Here is a 17,645-nt window from a genome sequence, read left to right on the forward strand (position 1 = left end):
CAATGTTGGGGTAGTCTCTTTGCTAGATATGAAGTGATATTTAGTGGGTATAGGGGAGATCCCTTTTGATGGTGAGAATAAAGTTGAATTGGTCCGTTATTGCTGCTGGCTGTTTGGCTTACTGTGGCAGGGCAGTGGAAATCCTTCACAGGTTCCATATTAGCAGTCTAGCAACAAAAGTGGGGAGAAATGCAAGCATATAAGTTTCACATGGATGCTATAGGGAAACTGACAAGTATTTACAGATCTGGTATTGGACATCATCACTGGGGAGGGGGAAGGAAGGGAGTAATAAATGTTAATAGTAGTAGTAATTAGACAGGTTTGTAGTCCTTTGCCTACATTTGATACTGAGAGGAAGCCAGGCTATTGGAGTAGTGGGGTTTTTTTCTGTTTTGTATTTGAAGTTAGGTAAAGGATTTCACAACTTATATGAGCAGGTGAGGGTGACTGGGGGGGGGGGGGGTGGGTGAAGTTGAGTGGGTAGGTGATAAAAATAAAAGCAATCAAAACTATCTTATTTTATTTTTCTTTATTATCTATAGAAAACATAGGTGAAAGGAGTTTCTAGTTAAAGCTGAGTGCCTTTTGCAGATTGGAAAGGTTGGTTTTTGTAATGCTTTTCTAGTTTTATATGTGTTTTAAATTATATCCCTACGGGACTGTATGATTAGATTGTATTGATTTCTTTATCTGCTCTTTTGTGGTTAAAAAGCTGTATAACTTTTCTGTAATTACACTAATAAAGAATGAATGATTAAAAAAAGAAATGGGCAAAAGCTGAAAGGGAAAGATTGATGTTAGATGGATGTAAGGAAGGAAGCGAAGATAATAAGGAGAGAAAAACTGCATATGGATATAAGACACTGGAAACAAGCTTAGGACACAGAAGCCAGCTTTGTGGAGTGCCAATGGGTGCTGAACAATTTTTTTATTATGTGTGGCAGTGCAATCATTGTGATATGTTGGCATTCATGGGTTAGGAGAGGACAAAGGACAGCACAGACTTTAAACAAAATGATAATTAAGGCTTTATTTTTCAAAATACATTTGCTTAGGAGGCTTAAATACTTTAGAGCAACAGTACAATTATTTGTACTAACTCAACCTGGACAGTTTAATAGACTATTTTTAGGTCTCCCTAACAGCATGCTTCATTCCATACACATTATGCAAAATGTGGCTGTATGTATGATTGAAGGCTTGGAAACATTTGAGCGAACGCACCTCAAATATGTGCAATTCTGGTCACCGCATCTCAAAAATGATATAGTGGAATTAGAAGGGCGACGAAAATGATAAAGGGGATGGGATTTCCCTTTGAGGAAAGGCTAAAGCGGCTAGGGCACTTCAGCTTGGAGAAAAGAGAGCTAAGGGGAGATATGATAGAGATCTATTAAAATAATTAGTGGAGTGGAACAGGTAGATATGAATCACTTATTTACGCTTTCAAAAAATACTAGGACTGAGGGGGTACGCAATAAAGCTACAAAGTAGTAAATTTAAAATGAATCAGGAAAAAAAAAAAAGACGGGAACCTGTGTTATAGTTACCTTAGAACTGTTAGCAGCGTCTGACTGATTTTCCCAGGAGGACTGCACTGAATGTTGAAGCTGCCACAGTCTCCAGCAAGTCCCCCTGAAAAACCAAGGTCTTGGTAAGAATCCTGCTGGTTGGTTGTTCAGAAGCCTCTCGTGAATCAGCAGCAATTCCTGGTCGCAATGCTGGTGATCTCTACAGCAGTGAGCTACTGCTATGCGGTAGCAGGGGAGGAGCTCTTTGGTCAGCGCTCAGCGTAACCCCTAGCCCAGGGTCTCCTCTCATATTGGATATTTCCAATGGGCTTCCAATGGTCCTTCGACCTCACTGTAGTCCTGCCCTCCTTGCAAATGCATCCATAGGGTGATAGTAGGAGTTTGGGATGGCTGGGAGGCTCTAGCAGGAGCCCTACCCCAACGCTTCAGCATATCAAAGAAAAAACAGACAAGAAGCAACTAGCAACAACATCAGGTATGTGCGGCTATCCACTTCCTTTACCCTTTTCTTTTGACCATGATTTTATTTTTTATTGAAATAGTTATATATTTCACTCATTAGCAACAAAGGAAATAAATACCATATTCTAAATAAGAGACAAACATATTAAAAAACATCTTAAGGTCACAGTAGTAGTAGTAGTAATAATAATAATACAACCCATGTCTAGGGAGAGAAAGTCTTAAATACTGAGACAGAAGTAATCTACAGAACTCATCTCATTCCAACATAACCTAAATACCAATCATTTGCAATGTTCCTGTAAAAACTGTTGGAATAATGTATTGTATTTTACATGCATTGTCTGTCAGCAATGTTTGTTCTCTGTGATTAATCTGTGACCTCTGATGTGAATTACCTAGAGAGGTCACACCCATGCAACTTCCTGTGGGGGTCAGGCACAGCACATGGAGCTCATGGTCTCTCCTAAGCTGAGGATCTATGGTGTGAGCATCCATTACCATCTAAGCACATGGAAAGAGCTGATAATCCAAATGTATAGTATAATGTATATATAAGCCTGTCTGAATATAAATCTAACTACAAACTGTGAGTAAATAGATGTTTTGTTACTTCAACTTTAAAGTGACTCAGCAGTGAATTATTCTGGGGTGTATGTGAGAGAGATGAAGAAAAGAAATTAACATTTCTAAAGCTGAAGCTGTGTGTATAAAATCTGCTAATTATTTACTACAAATAATCCAACAAAAACGTCTCTAAATGTGAAGGGTCAAAGAAAATATACTGAGTGCCCTGAATGTAAAAACTACTCAGGGAAATTGTGGGGGGAAAAAAACGCACCTAATGCCAAAATCTGACTCTTCATAGCCAGAAAGGCCTTTCTTAGCAACCGAGTATTCCTAGAAACATCCATGAATGTTTTTTTTGTTTGTTGCTGAATGGCTCTTTGGGATTGAAGCTTTTTTTTTTTTTTTTTTTTAATTAATCCCGATATAGGTATATAATGATATTTTGGTTCTGACCATTTCCAGTTTTTAGCTTCACTATATATATTTTAGTCATATATTGGATTCATTGTAGTTGATCAACCTAGAGACATTCCATAGTTTATTTCACTGGCACCTAAGCGCACCAACTTCTGATTATGTATAGTGTTTGTACGGACCTGTCCACATGCTATTACTTTTTTTTTCATATTTCACAGACTTCGCATGTTCATTTTTTATATATGTAAACGTCTAATAGAGTTACTGTAAGAGTATATTGTTCTAGGTCCCACACATTTTTATATGTATTTGTCTTTTAGATTTGTATGTGATATTTTGTTGTATGACTTATTTTGATTACTGTTTTCAGTTTGTTACCCCTGAGGCAGCCCCTTGTGCGGGCAAAATGTGGATCATGTCGGGTGATTTTTAAAATAAAGACACTGATATTATAAACACTTCTGGACCCGCTGTGTTCTGCATTTACTTCTGAGGCAGATCTGAAGAGCCTCTCTTTTCTGTGTACTGTTTTATTTTCATATGCTGGTTTTAGTTGATACTGAGTTGTACACATCTATGTTGTAATTCACCATATGCACTGGACTGTACAGAGAAATGAAATAGTTACAAGCTACATGTGATCCAGATATCACTAGCTTCTCTAGAAACAGGAGATTTGTTTTGTACTGACCATTCACGGGAAGTACATGCCTTGGTAGCAGCATAAATGCATATGCCCCAGGGATTTTCAGACTGACCACAAAAACACAGAGAAACCGAGTTAGGACTCAGGAAATCCCAGAAGTCATTAATTCAGAAGCTTGGAGGGAAGGGGCTTCTTTTCTTCCAGCTAGAAAAAAGGGAGTGACATTCAGCAGCTTCCAGCCTTGTGAAGTTTGGGTCCTAACAGACTACCTCTTGTCTTAGGACAACAGAAAAAAAAAAGAGGGATGACCTAAAAGTAAGAATACCCAAAGGATTCCCAACAAGGAGGGAAACACAAAGGAGTGATACTCCTTAAGGACAACATGGGATATCCACTTTAGAGAATTAAAACAAGAAGCGCCGGTAGCCACCTGAGCAGGAAAGGTGTTGCCTGTGGAGAACCAAGTTGTGGTGAGTTTTGAAGTAGAGATCTGTAAGATCAGAGACTGGTTGTTTGTGTTAGGATCCAGGGGGCAAGAACCTCAAGTGGAGCTACGGAACATGAGCAGTACTTGTGTGTGAAGCCATCTATATAGAGTCGATGGAATTGCAGGAAAATGAGATGAGAAGAATAAGCAGTTTGATTAGCAAAAACCTACCACCTCTGTGATGGTGAAGGTGAGTAGGGATGGAATATATCCTTTCCATGTTCCAGAGGCAGGAGTCAGGACTCAAAGGGTTAATCATATAGAAAAATCCCTGAAAATCTGAGGCAGCCAATGAGGGGTTCGACCAAGCATCTGAGATGCCTGAAGATCAAGAAAATAAACTTTCTTTAGTAGTTTTGAGTTTGTCAGTAACTGTGCAATAACCAAATAAATTTTGTTTTAAGAATGCTCACCCATAGATTACAATTTGTGCCGTGCACCTGATTGCAGAAGAGAAATAAGATTGAGTGAGATACAAAGGAGATAGTGTACTGGGACAATAGCCACAGAAAAGATGCCCAGCAGGAATAGGAGCCAACTTTTCAAAATGATTGGGGATGCTGAATAATTTTTTTTTTTTTTTTACCGGTGGTGCATTCCACCCTCCCCCTGCCCCCCTCCCCCTTGACTCCCCTCTCCCTCTCCCCTTCCGTCCCCCCTCCCTCTTCCCCTCCTTCTCCCCTGTCCCCCTCCCTCGTCCCCCCCCTCCACCTCCCTCCGAGTTCCAGGCCCTCCTCCCTCCCTCCCAGTTCCAGTCCCTTTGAGTTCCAGAACCCCCCTCCCTCCCTCTCTCCTTTCCCTCCTCCCTCCCTCTGAGTTCCAAGGTCCGAGTTCCAGGGCCCTCCCTCCCAGTTCCAGGGTCCCCCCTCCCTTCCTTCAAGTTCCAGGCCCCTTCCCTCCAAATTTTAAGTCATCTATTTTACCTCATCGGGGTTAGGGCGGAAGCAAAAAAAAGCATACAGGCTCGGCTCGGTGCTTAGTTCAGTTTTCCCTTCTCTCTCTCAGCTTTGGTCCCGCCCTCATTTCCTGTTTCCACAAGGGTGGGGGCCAGAGCTGAGAGAGCAAAGGGAAAACTGAACTAAGCACCGAGCTGAGCCTACATGCTTTTTACCGCCCTAACCCCAACGAGGTAAAATAGATGACTTTTAAATTTTGGAGGGAGGGGGCCTGGAACTCGAAGGGAGGGAGGGAACGAACTTCCGGTGGGTGAACAAACTTCCGGTGGGTGAAATATTGGGGGTGCTCGAGCACCCACAGCACCCACGGAGTCGGTGCCTATGCCAGCAGGGACAAGGCTGGAATAGAGTATAGTGTAACTAATCAGGAACCATTAAAGAAATGGATTCAATACAGTGTAAGGAAAAGGTACAAATACAGGCGTGGATAGTGTGAGCTGTCCAGATAAGATCCTTGGACATAGCTTCTCTACCTCACCCCTCATGAATATATTCAAATAAAATCTGTCATTAAAAAGGTAGTTAACCACTGGACCTGCTACATACCAATGATAAAGTACCTGTGTAATTTGCAACTAAGCACACTACTCAAAATTGCCCCCAAAATGAACTATTGCCAAGTCAATAATGCATACATCTGAAAGCAGTCAATGTAATGACATAAATTAGCCTCCTTGCCCTAATCTCCAGTATCCTGTGCTTCTACAAGTAGTAGTATTAGCATTACTCAGAATGATCAGAAAGGTAACAAGATACTGTTTTATCAGGTTTTATTTTCCTGCTTTTACTGGCTGTGAAAACATGCAGATCAATACTGCTCGGCATGAGAAAACAGCTACACAGTTTTCATTTGCCAGAGAGCAGCAAAAAAAAAAAAAAGGCCCTAAGCATACCCTGTCACATCCAGTTTAGGAGGAAAAGCACTAATCAACTCATACCTTGGGTCAAGCTCCAACAATGAGCAATAGTTTGTCAACTCTAATTAAATACAATGAAAATCGTGTCCCCAAATTTTCCTCCTCGTCATCTTTCATAAGCACATAGTGGGATGTCAGCTTTATAGTACTATGAAAACCTAGTAGTACATGTCAATATGGTTAATTTTCAGTACAGTTTTAGCACCAGGGTATCTGAACCCCCAGGGTATACTTTTCTGTTTTGGTTAACACAATTTGGTGATCAGATAGGTAAACAAATAAATCAATTACTGTAGACTGTTTTGCATGTTGAGAACCATGAACAAAGCACTCCATATTTACTCTTTAGAACAATGATTTTCAACCTTTTCCATCTCACAGCACACTGTCAAGAAGCAAAAATTGTCAAGGAACACCATCAGTTTTTTTAAGGATATATATCATCATTTAACAAAAGAATATTAACATTGTGTTTAAACTTCAATAATTACATTTTTAATCATTGTGTTATCTTTACAATTGAATATTTTGTATTGAAGACAAGTTGGCAAAAGGGCAACAATACACTTCAAATATAATGAAATTAGCCACAAATAACATGCATTCAAAAAACATGGAAGGCACCATCCAAAAATATTACAAATCTCATGTCATCTGAGCTATAGCAAAATAAAACTCTCCACTAGTAAGCACATTGCGAGATAAAAAACATGAAAAGAATCTTAACATTCATGTACAAATACGTCATACAACAGTAGCACTAATTCCTATGAATCAAATAACACTACAAATATTACATTGGGCCCAAAAACACCTCCTCCTACTGGTAAAACAGAGCAAGTGGGGGACAGCTACAGACCTCTACATAGAAGCTACATGCCCACAGAATACCGTATCTCAGTCACACACAAAACACAGACAAACCCTCGCCAAATACAGAACAGTATCAAATTAGAAAGAGATATAAAGACAAAAATCGAACTAGGCAACCCAAAAAGTCAAACTAGGCATGTAGCACAACATGGGAAAAATAAAAACAGAAATAATACACAGACATCCACAACATACATTTCCTAAACTAACTGTTAATAAATTCAGAATAAAACACTTTTTTCTACCTTTGTCTGGACATTTTTCCCATCATGTTGATCCTAACTTTTCTGCTTTCCTGTCTTCTCCTCTTTTCAGGGGTTGCTGTCCATTTCTCTTCTCTCCTCCTATCTTGTTCCATTCCTTTATTACATCTGTCTCTGACATATTGATCTCTCTCTTTTAGCTCTTTCCTTCCTTTCTTTTTCTACCTCTGTCATCCAGTGGTGTAGCCACAGGGGGCCTTGAGGGCCTGCCCCCAAAAGATTTAAGTTCAGGCTCCCAATGTCTGCTGTTTTGGCTGGCGGGGGCCCCAAGCCCCACCATCAGCTTTCTTGTGGCAATATTTGCCACCATGCTGCCTGCCCTGCTTCCCCCTTCCTCGGCGCATACTTGCTTTTAATGAAACTGAGCATCAGCAGCATGGCAAATGTCCAATCTCCTCAAATATACTATCCATGCCACCTTCCGTTAATAGTGAATTTACAATATTTTGGGGGCAAATAGCCAAATTGGCCTTCTTGATTATCCAGGAGAAGGGTTCTATGGCATACTATAGCTTTAAGATTCAAGTGAAAAACATAGTTTTTCTAATAGAGAACAAAAAGTAAAATATTATGGCAGAGTGTAAATTAGTATTCCACTTTAGTGACAGAATCCAGTTCTCCCTAGTGTGTGAAATCTTAGCAGAAAAAGGATGTACCCAGTATACAATTTATTGAATACTGCATCAAACATATACAAGATATTATCTGGTAATTGAATGGTGCAATTTGTTTTGGCATATTTTTTTTGTATGTCACATGGGTGGCTTTGGGATACTTTTGTCTATTATCCATGTTTAGTTTGATTTACTAGTTTATACTTTTTCTAACAATGTAAATCATGTTGGTATTCTGCCACTACACATACACACAGACACAGAGCACTTCCCTCAGGTCAACTCCAGTATTGTGGGCAGTCCACATTCTTGTGGGAAGGCATGGCCAGCACTTCTGGATGTTCTTTGGCTCTATTTTCCATGCCTTTTTTGAATCTGTAGGCCCCTCCTCCATTCTAGAATGTTCACACCCTCTAAGACTTTAGTGTAAAGACAAATAGTCTTTGTAGGGGAAAAGAAGTGGTACTTTTATTTTCTTTATTTTTCGCACACACACACAAAAAATAATTAATTAAAAATAACCTTTTCATTTTAGGCACAAATCTCACAGCAAAACAATTCTCAAGACATTTTGCTTTTTTACAAGTGTCCTTTTCTTTTTTTCAGACTTCCTTTTTAAAGCTCAGAAATCTTTCTGGACCTTTGCCACATCTCAGGAGTTGCTTAGGCAGCCTCATGCTGGCTTTAAATCACCAGAGTTTTATCCTTCTCCCTTAACAGGTTTGCTAGGGCAGTAAAACAAAACATCTAAAATGCTCTTGAAAACTTCTGTTCTGAAGCAGATAGTCCTAGTAGCACTTCCTGGCTACTGGCACACAAACACCAACCAGAATAAAACAGCTTATATTTTGTAAAGCCCGCCTATGGTTTTCCCACTGCTCAGTTAGCAGCTTCTAGCAGTTCCCAGGTTTCACACTTGTAATGCTAGGGGCCTATGAAAAAGCCTGTTCAATCCCCATTTCTATACATAGAGCTGAAATTTCAGCCTGGCTGAAGGACACACCCTTTTCTCCAAGTTGCCTTCCATAAGGTTTGCTTCCAGAGAGCCTCACCCAAGTCTCTCTCTCTCTCTCTCTCTCTCTCTCTCCATCCTATTCAGGGCATCTGCAGCTTTTAAGTACACCTTGTTGAGTTCCAACTCCTCCCCCCCTGTTGCAGGAATTACCACTATTGTTAGCAGAATCTGTGGTACTTCAGGAGTCAAACAGCACACACCAGAATGAGGGAGAAATCTTCTTTATTTGCCAGCAAACAAAGTAGGACATCAGCATTAAGTCTCTTCTTCTCTTTCTCAGCTCTCTGTGTCTTGTGGCTTCTGTCTGTCCTCTTCAGTTCTCTTCTCTCCTTCTCAGCTCCTTCTTCTGACGTAAGCTGCTTCTGCCCCCAGTTATATACAGTTTTAAACCCCCTCCTAGCCCCCCTTACTTTCCAGATGGTAAAGAATAGATTGATTACCTTGTCTGAACCAATCATCTGTATACATATTCAAAATATCAGTTACATAGGTTTCAGACATTTCCTAAACTGACCTATGACCTGGGGCCCCTCACATTAGACAATGGGCACCTATCTCTTGCATTTTATTATGATTAAATTCCCAGATTTCCAGCTAACTTCATACCAACTGGGTTCTGGCATTCATTAAGGGGTCAAGGGCCAGTCTTACTTAATGGCATACATATATGATTTGTTATTACTTTCAGAACCAGTCCTATACTTAGCTAATCAATCAAGGAGAAGAGAGTTGACTAGTCCTGACCTTTTTCACCTATTAGCTTTCTTCACAAAACTAGCTAGGACTGTAGATAATTCAAACCAGATGCTTGACCTCTTAAACAGCAGACAAAGGCTCACTTTTGTAACACTGGATTTAAAGATATTCTACATATTAATTACACAGAATGAAACATATTCTACAATAAACAGAAATCAGAATTCCTTATAAAACAAATCTAAACATCAGGAATATCTACACTTACACTATCTCCTTCTAAGCATTTTAAAACTAATCCTTTTAAAACTACAGTATGTCTGCAACATGCCTTGTTCATAATGGCACCCATATGTGGTAAACTAATACCTATGACCTAACATTTAACTCAAAAAGGGACAAAGAGTGTTTAATTTCTCACTGACCTTTCTAACCTTTCAGTCTAGCAGAAGCTAACTTCTGAGTAAATTAAATCCAGCTGGCATTCCTTCACTTTACTTTACAGAACTGAGAATTTAACCACCAAACTTTAAACAGAATTAACAATTAATATAATTTCTTTGTCCACTGCCTCACCCCTACTGCCTCATGGGAACTGTAGTTACTTTGGAAGTCCTCTTTCCTCAGCAGCTTCATAGTTTTAAAGGGAACATGGTTATCTAGCACTATTTCTGAAGTTGGATGATTTACTTATCAGCTTCTTCAATTCTCCCTGGGTTTTATTTATTTACTAGTAAAAAAGGCCCGTTTCTGACACAAATGAAACAGGCGCTAGCAAGGTTTTCCTCGGCTCCCCTGCAGCCACCCATGTCCAGCGACCCTCCTCTCCCCCTGCACCCACTGCAGCCACCCATGTCCAGCGAACCTCCTCTCTCCCCTGCCCCCCCAGCCACCCATGTCAAGCGACCCCCTGCCCCCCCTGCAGCCACCCATGTCCAGCGACCCTCCTCTCTCCCCTACCCCCCCTGCAGCCACCCATGTCCAGCGACCCTCCTCTCCCCCTGTGCCCACTGCAGCCACCCATGTCCAGCGAACCTCCTCTCTCCCCTGCCCCCCTCCTGCCACCCATGTCCAGCAACCCTCCTCTCTCCCCTGCCCCCCCCCCTTCATGTCCAGCGACCCTCCTCTCTCCATACCCCCCCTGCAGCCACCCATGTCCAGCGACCCTCCTCTCTCCCCTGCCCCCCCCTGCAGCCACCCATGTCCAGCGACCCTCCTCTGGACATGGATCAGCTTTGAGGCATGTTTTATTTTCCCCCTGGGTTCTGAAGTTGACATCATAATGGCTACGGTGATGTCAGCCTGATCTACGGAGCCTAGCAGACCAACTCAGAATGAGCCACGGTCCCAGGCAAGTCAGAATGTTGGAGGTGAGAATTATTATATAGGATTTGTTTGTTACATTTGTATCCCACATTTTCCCACCTATTTGCAGGCTCAATGTGGCTTACATAGTACCGGAGAGGCATTTGCATACTCCAGTGTAAACAAATACAAAGTAATGTTATGGTAAGATAAAGTTCATGTGGCACAGCCACATTAGGGAATCGTTCAACTTTTAGCCTGTCCTGAATAGAACTGGAAGGGGACACAAAGATGGGGATGGTACAAAGCAGTTGTTCGAAATTGGATCTGTTTTGCTATAAAATGAAAATACTTGTCAGAGCTGCTCATTTCTGGTTTCCTTATGCAAACTGCAATCAGAACACACCTTAAAAATTAAACCAACAGTAGAGGCAGAGCAGCAGACATGAAGAAAATATTTTATAAACACAGCAAAAACAACTCCAGAACTGCCAATTTGCCCATTCCAGGAGGGAGACTTTTTGGCCCTTCTGAATCTGCCAACCTCATCTTGGTGCATTATGGGACCTGCCTGAAGCACCAATTTCAATGGATAGAATCATGGACTACAAATACTACTCTACTTTGGCATGTAAGTTTAGAATCTAGGAGCGGCCTAAAAGTCTCCCTCCTGGAATGGGTAACTTGGCAATTCTGTAACACACAAATCTATTTCTATAGACAGATATATATAAATACACACAACTGTACACCAATTTCTTTTGTGTCAACAGGTGGTTTATCAAAATTTAATTACATTTTATATACAATTTAAAAAAATGTCGCAGTACTGTAAGGCATAAATGCTAACAAAGGTGTAAATGACTGAACTAGTATCAAATCTGAGCTACACCTGATTGCCTGGGATCCTGCCCAGAACAGGATTATACCTACCCCTATATTTTCAACTCAGGCCAAAAGAAAGAAATCCACATACACACCACCAATAAGAAAAATATGTAGATCGAAGACCTTCAAAGAGTGTGAGTCCCACTTAATGAAAGTGAGTTCACCCAGAACTGTCTCAAAATCCCTCAGGTCCTCTGCTCTTTTATTAAGAATGCATTGAGTCATAAATTAACTGGTTACATCTCAAATCAAGGGACACAAACTTTGAAAAATCATTGGCTAGATTATATTCTGCTTACATCTGCAAGTTCAGGGGATTCAGGGTACTTTCCAAAACTGCTAGTGGTTCCAGTAAAAAGTAAACATTTATAGGAATGCAGAACTATCATACATTATTCCATACATCATCTGTATGCTCAGACATCTGCATGCATCGCATTCATTTCCCTGTTCTCTTCCAAAAATGTTTGTGTCTAATAAAAGTTTACAACATATGGTAAAGACAGCAATTAGTAATTTTCCATCTTATTTACTATACTAACATTTAACCTCTAATATTCCTCTCCATGAATTGGGGGGGGGGGGGGCATTATTTTCAAATAGAACCTTATCATCACACCAACTGTCCTGAATAGAACTGAAAGGGGACACAAAGATGGGGATGGTACAAAGCAGTTGGTTCAGGCACAGGCAGCTCCTTGTGACTCTGGGCAAGTCACTTAACCCTCCATTGCCCCATGTAAGCCGCAATGAGCCTGCCATGAGTGGGAAAGCGCGGGGTACAAATGTAACAAAATAAATAAATAAAGTGAAAATACTTGTCAGAGCTGCTAATTTCTGGTTTCCTTATGCAAACTGCAATCAGAACACTCCTTAAAAATTAAACCAACAGTAGAGGCAGAGCTGCAGACATGAAGAAAATATTTTATGAACAGAGCAAAAACACAGTTACAGTTTTAGAAAATCTACAATGGAAAGACAGGCTAAACTTCACCGCCATCACTAATTTCGTTTTGTAAGAAAAGCTTCATACAAAACACAAGTTTAGATGTCAGAGAAACAAAAGATCGATCATCTACTTCATTGAAATACTTACAAAATAAAAAAACAAATGAAAAATATCCTTACCTCTTACAATAAGCTGAGCAAAATTGGATACTCCAGAACCTCTTTCTGATTGAGTTACACAGCGGTACAAATCCTCACCCGTCTTAGTGACTTCTCGTAGTCTAAAGGAGGCTGCAAATCTTCTGTGATTGATATTTTTAGTCTGGGCAACAGGGATATCTTCTCCATTTCGTCTCTGTACAAGAACATAAAACAAATGGCAATCAATGTGGAGAAACCTTGTACAATTACATTTCCCCTCCAGTAAGACCTGAAAGCATTAGGAAAGCTAAAGAGGCATTTTTTTTTATTATTATTCATTTCACTAACACAAGTCCCCTTTCTAATTTTTTTTCTTTTAGAGTATGATGTTAGAGCATGATGTTGGTGCCATTTAGTTTTCAAGTGGAGCTTCTAAATTTGTTTCAAGAAAGTTTTAAGCAACAAAATAAAATTATCTTCATTATGGCAGAGCAGAGGAGTAGACTAATGGTTAGACAGCAGCAGGCTGTGAACTGGAAGGGCTCAGGTTCAAATCCCTTGGTAGTTTCTTGTGGCCTCGGACAAGTCACTTAGGGGTCTTTTAATAAAGATTAACCCAAAGTCATTTGCAAAAAGGCCCATTTTATTCCTATGGGCCCTGCTGCAGCTAACTCGAGCTAAGACCCCCCCTTAATCCTCCATGCCTCGAGAGAAGGCAATAGCAAACCACTCCTGTATCATGCCAAGAAAACCATGAGGTGGGGCCATTCACTGTGTGGTCACCAAGTCAGCTCTGACTTGAGCGCACATCTGGCATTTGGATCATTATGGCAGACATTTACAATTGGTCTGAAACGGGTTTCAAATGGACAGTACTGTAGCTCCCATTAGAAATGATAATTCTGCTAAAAAGAAACAGTGTTAATGAATTATGAGCCATATGTGCAACCTACCCCTGTGTCAAAGAGTCATGCAAGTTTTCAGCATTAGGCAGCAAATTTCAAACACAAGAGGAAAACATACATTGATAAGAATTTCAGTAGTACTATTAAACTTTGAACAGCAAGCTCAGTGGGAGTTCTGTTAACACTACAACTGTGATGGCGAACCTATGACACACGTGTCAGCACTGACACGCGTAGCCATTTTCGATGACATGCGGCCGCATGCGCCCGCATACAGAGAAGGACGTTTCATCCTCGGCTCCTGCACGGCCGTTAGGGGATCTTTGACCTCACTTCCGGCCGGCGGAGCAGAGAGCAGCGGAATGCCGTGGGGGACGCATCTCTGGGGGCCCTGTGATCGCCATTACCAGCAACCACATAACCACAGCAACCATCATCCAATCTACTGTTCTGGGGTGTCGTGGATTTCTAATTAACCATCATTACTGAGATAGGTGAGGGGGAAGCTGGGAGAGGCAAGGGCCTGTGCTATGGGTGCTGTTTCCCGCCATTAGAAATAGCAGCAGCCATCTTAATTTACATAAGGAACGCCATCTTGCAGCATAGTGCAGACTTCATTTCACCACTATTACTGATGTGCATCCTTATTAACCCCTAGTTCTGCTTATTAACCCTGCCCTTTCCTAAAAGACAGTTACATGTGCCATTGAAGATACAATGCCATCAGCAATTAACCCCCCACTTTTATTAAGGTTATATATCAAGCCCTTCCTTTCCAAGAAGAATTTACCTGGTGTTAAATCTTCATATTGCAGCTTCTTGGTAACAGCAAAAGGGTAAGAAAGTAGCCTTTCTAATTCTGTAACTTGAGCCCACTGGTTTTCTTTTAATGAAACATTTACATTGTCCAGTTCTTCAAGAAAGTCTTTTAGTTCAAGCAAACGCTTTATCATCAAGTAAGTGCTTCCCCAGCGCGTTGCTTGATCCAAAATGGCTCCTTTTCCAGCACGTCTCTTCAGAATAGCATCTGTTTTAGGGATCCTGGCTGCAATTAGTGCTAATTAGTGTAGCCGCATGACGATCCTTCAATCCATCTCTTATTGCTAGTTGCAGAGTATGAACAGCACAACGCATATGTTGAATGGTAATAAGCGTAGATGCTTCTTCAGCAATATCATCCAAACTTTCACAGCTTTCTTGAATTGCAGAACTGTCATCTTCTGATACTTGTATGCTGCTTTCTTCATCAACTTCCTTCATTTTTTCAATTGTGCTTAACATATTTGAAGCATTATCAGTTACAATACATAGAATGTGTTCCTTTTAAATTTCAAAATCGTCTAAAACACCTTCCACTAACTTCTGCAGATACTCACTGGTATGATGTGCCTGAGTGTCCTTTACTCCTAATGTCCGGGTTACTGTTTTTTTGTTTTCATCAGCAAATCTAACATTAATTGCAAAATAATTGACTCTGTGACGTGTGCATGCATCCATTTTAATAAAGACAAAACGTCCCTTCAGACTTTTTCTTAGTTCTTCCTTCTTACAATTGGCCTCTTCAAGTATACGTTTCCTTATACTTTCTCGTTCCAGAGAAACGCCAAGCTTTTTAGCCATTTCTCCATTTAAGCCTAAAAAGGCTGGTTGTGGAAAAAAAAAAGATAGTGGTATACTATTCTTTACTGCCATTTCAATGATGTGGTTTTTGAATTTTTCTGGTGTCATTGTTATAGTAACTTTGTCAGCTGTAAAAAATCTTGATAGTTGTGCCTGGCCTCCAGTAGATTTCTGATCTTTTATTGACCCTGAAGTAGATGGAATGTTTTCATTGCTATCTTTCTCATTCACAGCTTCTAACACTTTAGGATGGAAACGCTGCAAGTGTCTTTTTAAATTTGATGATCTTGTAGGTGCATTTTTTTCATAACCACTGAAACTGCTAATTTATGCATCACATGCTTTTTCACCATCATCATCTTCTATAATACATTGACATACATAATGTTTCCCATTTGTTGATATTGTAAAGTGTTCATAAACAGCAGACTTTGTCATGTTTCCTGACATTCTTTTTGCCATTGTGAATGGTGTGCCACTTCCACTAAAATATAAAGCTCTTCTTGCAGAGAGAGAGGAAGTTGGGTGGAGTCTCTCTGCTGCCTTATCTGTGTGTGCTGAATGATCTTCTCTTGGAGCTTAAGTTCACTGTGGGGTCAGAGAGGAGGTGCTCTACAGCAGGTCAGTAAATGCAAAGGGAGACTGAGCAGAGGGAAGCTCTCCAGCAAAATAGTTCAGCTGGACTTCACACTAGTGAAACAACTAGGTACTAAGCTTTATTCACAGCAGAGAAGTACTTTATTCAAATGTATGAGGAGTCAGAGTCGGTACATTTTTGCCGACTCCAACTCCGACAATGTACCCAAAATTTCTGCCGACTCCGACTCCACAGCCCTGGATGAAACTACTGATGTCACATCACATGCTCAGTTGGCCATTATTGGTCGATATTCTGATGGTCTCACAATGAGAGAAGAGTTGATAAAGTTAGTATCAGTGCCAACAAGTATATCAGGAAGCGAAATATGTAAGGTTGTTATACAAACATTCCGTGACCTAAGCATTAATATCTCTAAAGTTGTGTCAGTGACGACAGATGGGGCACCAAACATGGTGGGGAAAAAAGTCGGATTTGTCAAATTGTTTACGGAAGCTATTGGACATCCGATTGTGCCTTTTCATCGTATTATCCATCAGGAGGCTTTATGTGCCAAGGCAGGATTCACCGACTTAAACGACTTAATGTCAGTTGTTACAAAAATAGTTAATTTAATAGCTGCTCGCCCCCTTCACAAGTGAGAATTTTCTGCACTTTTACTGGAGGTTGATTCCACCTACAGTGGACTGCTGATGTACAATAATGGAAGATGGCTGAGCCGAGGCAAAGTTCTTGAGCGCTTTGTGGAGTGCTTTGAAGAAATTAAGGTATTTCTTGAGGATAACGATCTGGGAAACTTTCCTCACCTCAATGATAAGTGGGTCAACACCCTGTTTTTTTACAGATCTCTCTGTTCCTATTAATGAACTGAACTTAAAGTTACAAGGTTTTGGCAAAGGTATTGACGTTATGTTTGAATACATAAAAGCTTTTGAAAGTAAACTTAAAATTTTCAAGCGAGATGTAGAAACTAAAACTTATAAGTATTTTCCTCGAGTAACAAAGTATTTTGAGAAGGCCAGTGCAGCTGTACAAAATGAAATGGAAACCTTGCATATAAAGTACCAGCATGTTTTAGACTCATTACTTGACCAGTTCAGTGATAGATTTAATCAATTTAGAAGCCTAGAACAGACCATGAAAATAATTAAGTATCCTGATGTAGTAGTCAACAGTAGTTTGGAATTAAATGGTTTCCAATGGATGAAAATTGATGATTTGGAGATGCAACTTGTGGAATTTCAAGACAGCATCTGGGCTCAGGTGTTTGTTGACTTGAGGTCAAAGGTTGAGAATCTGGAAAGGTGCCGCTTGGAGAATCAAGAGGAGTGCCACTACGAACAGGAAATTTGGAGTACCTGGAACCGATTACCAGACACTTTTAGCACCCTGAAAAATATAGCAATGGCTTTACTCACAATTTTTCCCTCTACGTACTTTTGTGAGACCTTATTCTCAGCGTTAAATAATATCAAAAACAACAAAAGAAACAGATTGACAGATGAAGTTAGTAGCGCTTGCTTGGGCTTGAAGTGTACAAAATACCAACCTTCAATTGAAGATTTAGCCAATGAAATTCAGCAACAAAAAAGTCACTAATAGGCAGGTTAGTTAAAGAATTCCCCCTCCCCTTCACTTATCTAAGTTCACGGCACCTCACACAAGTTAAATAATATCAAGACCAACAAAAGAAACCGACTGACAGATGAACAAAGAAGTCACTAAGCAGGTAAGTTAAATAATTAGGTTTTGGTTTATTAAATACAGTTATATATTACAATTATACATT

At 40.3% G+C, this 17,645-nt stretch overlaps 1 protein-coding gene across 1 annotated transcript in view; it reads right to left on the reverse strand.

Annotated features, from left to right (window-relative positions):
- The window catches only part of PTPRK (protein tyrosine phosphatase receptor type K), a 919,308-nt gene that overhangs the window by 471,703 nt on the left and 429,960 nt on the right, over window positions 1-17,645 (reverse strand). The window contains 1 exon segment of the mRNA XM_030196529.1: window positions 12,773-12,947. Coding sequence (XP_030052389.1) covers window positions 12,773-12,947 — 175 coding nt within the window.

The sequence above is a fragment of the Microcaecilia unicolor genome, chromosome 3, assembly GCF_901765095.1.
Source record: "Microcaecilia unicolor chromosome 3, aMicUni1.1, whole genome shotgun sequence".
In the NCBI taxonomy this organism is placed as follows: domain Eukaryota; kingdom Metazoa; phylum Chordata; class Amphibia; order Gymnophiona; family Siphonopidae; genus Microcaecilia; species Microcaecilia unicolor.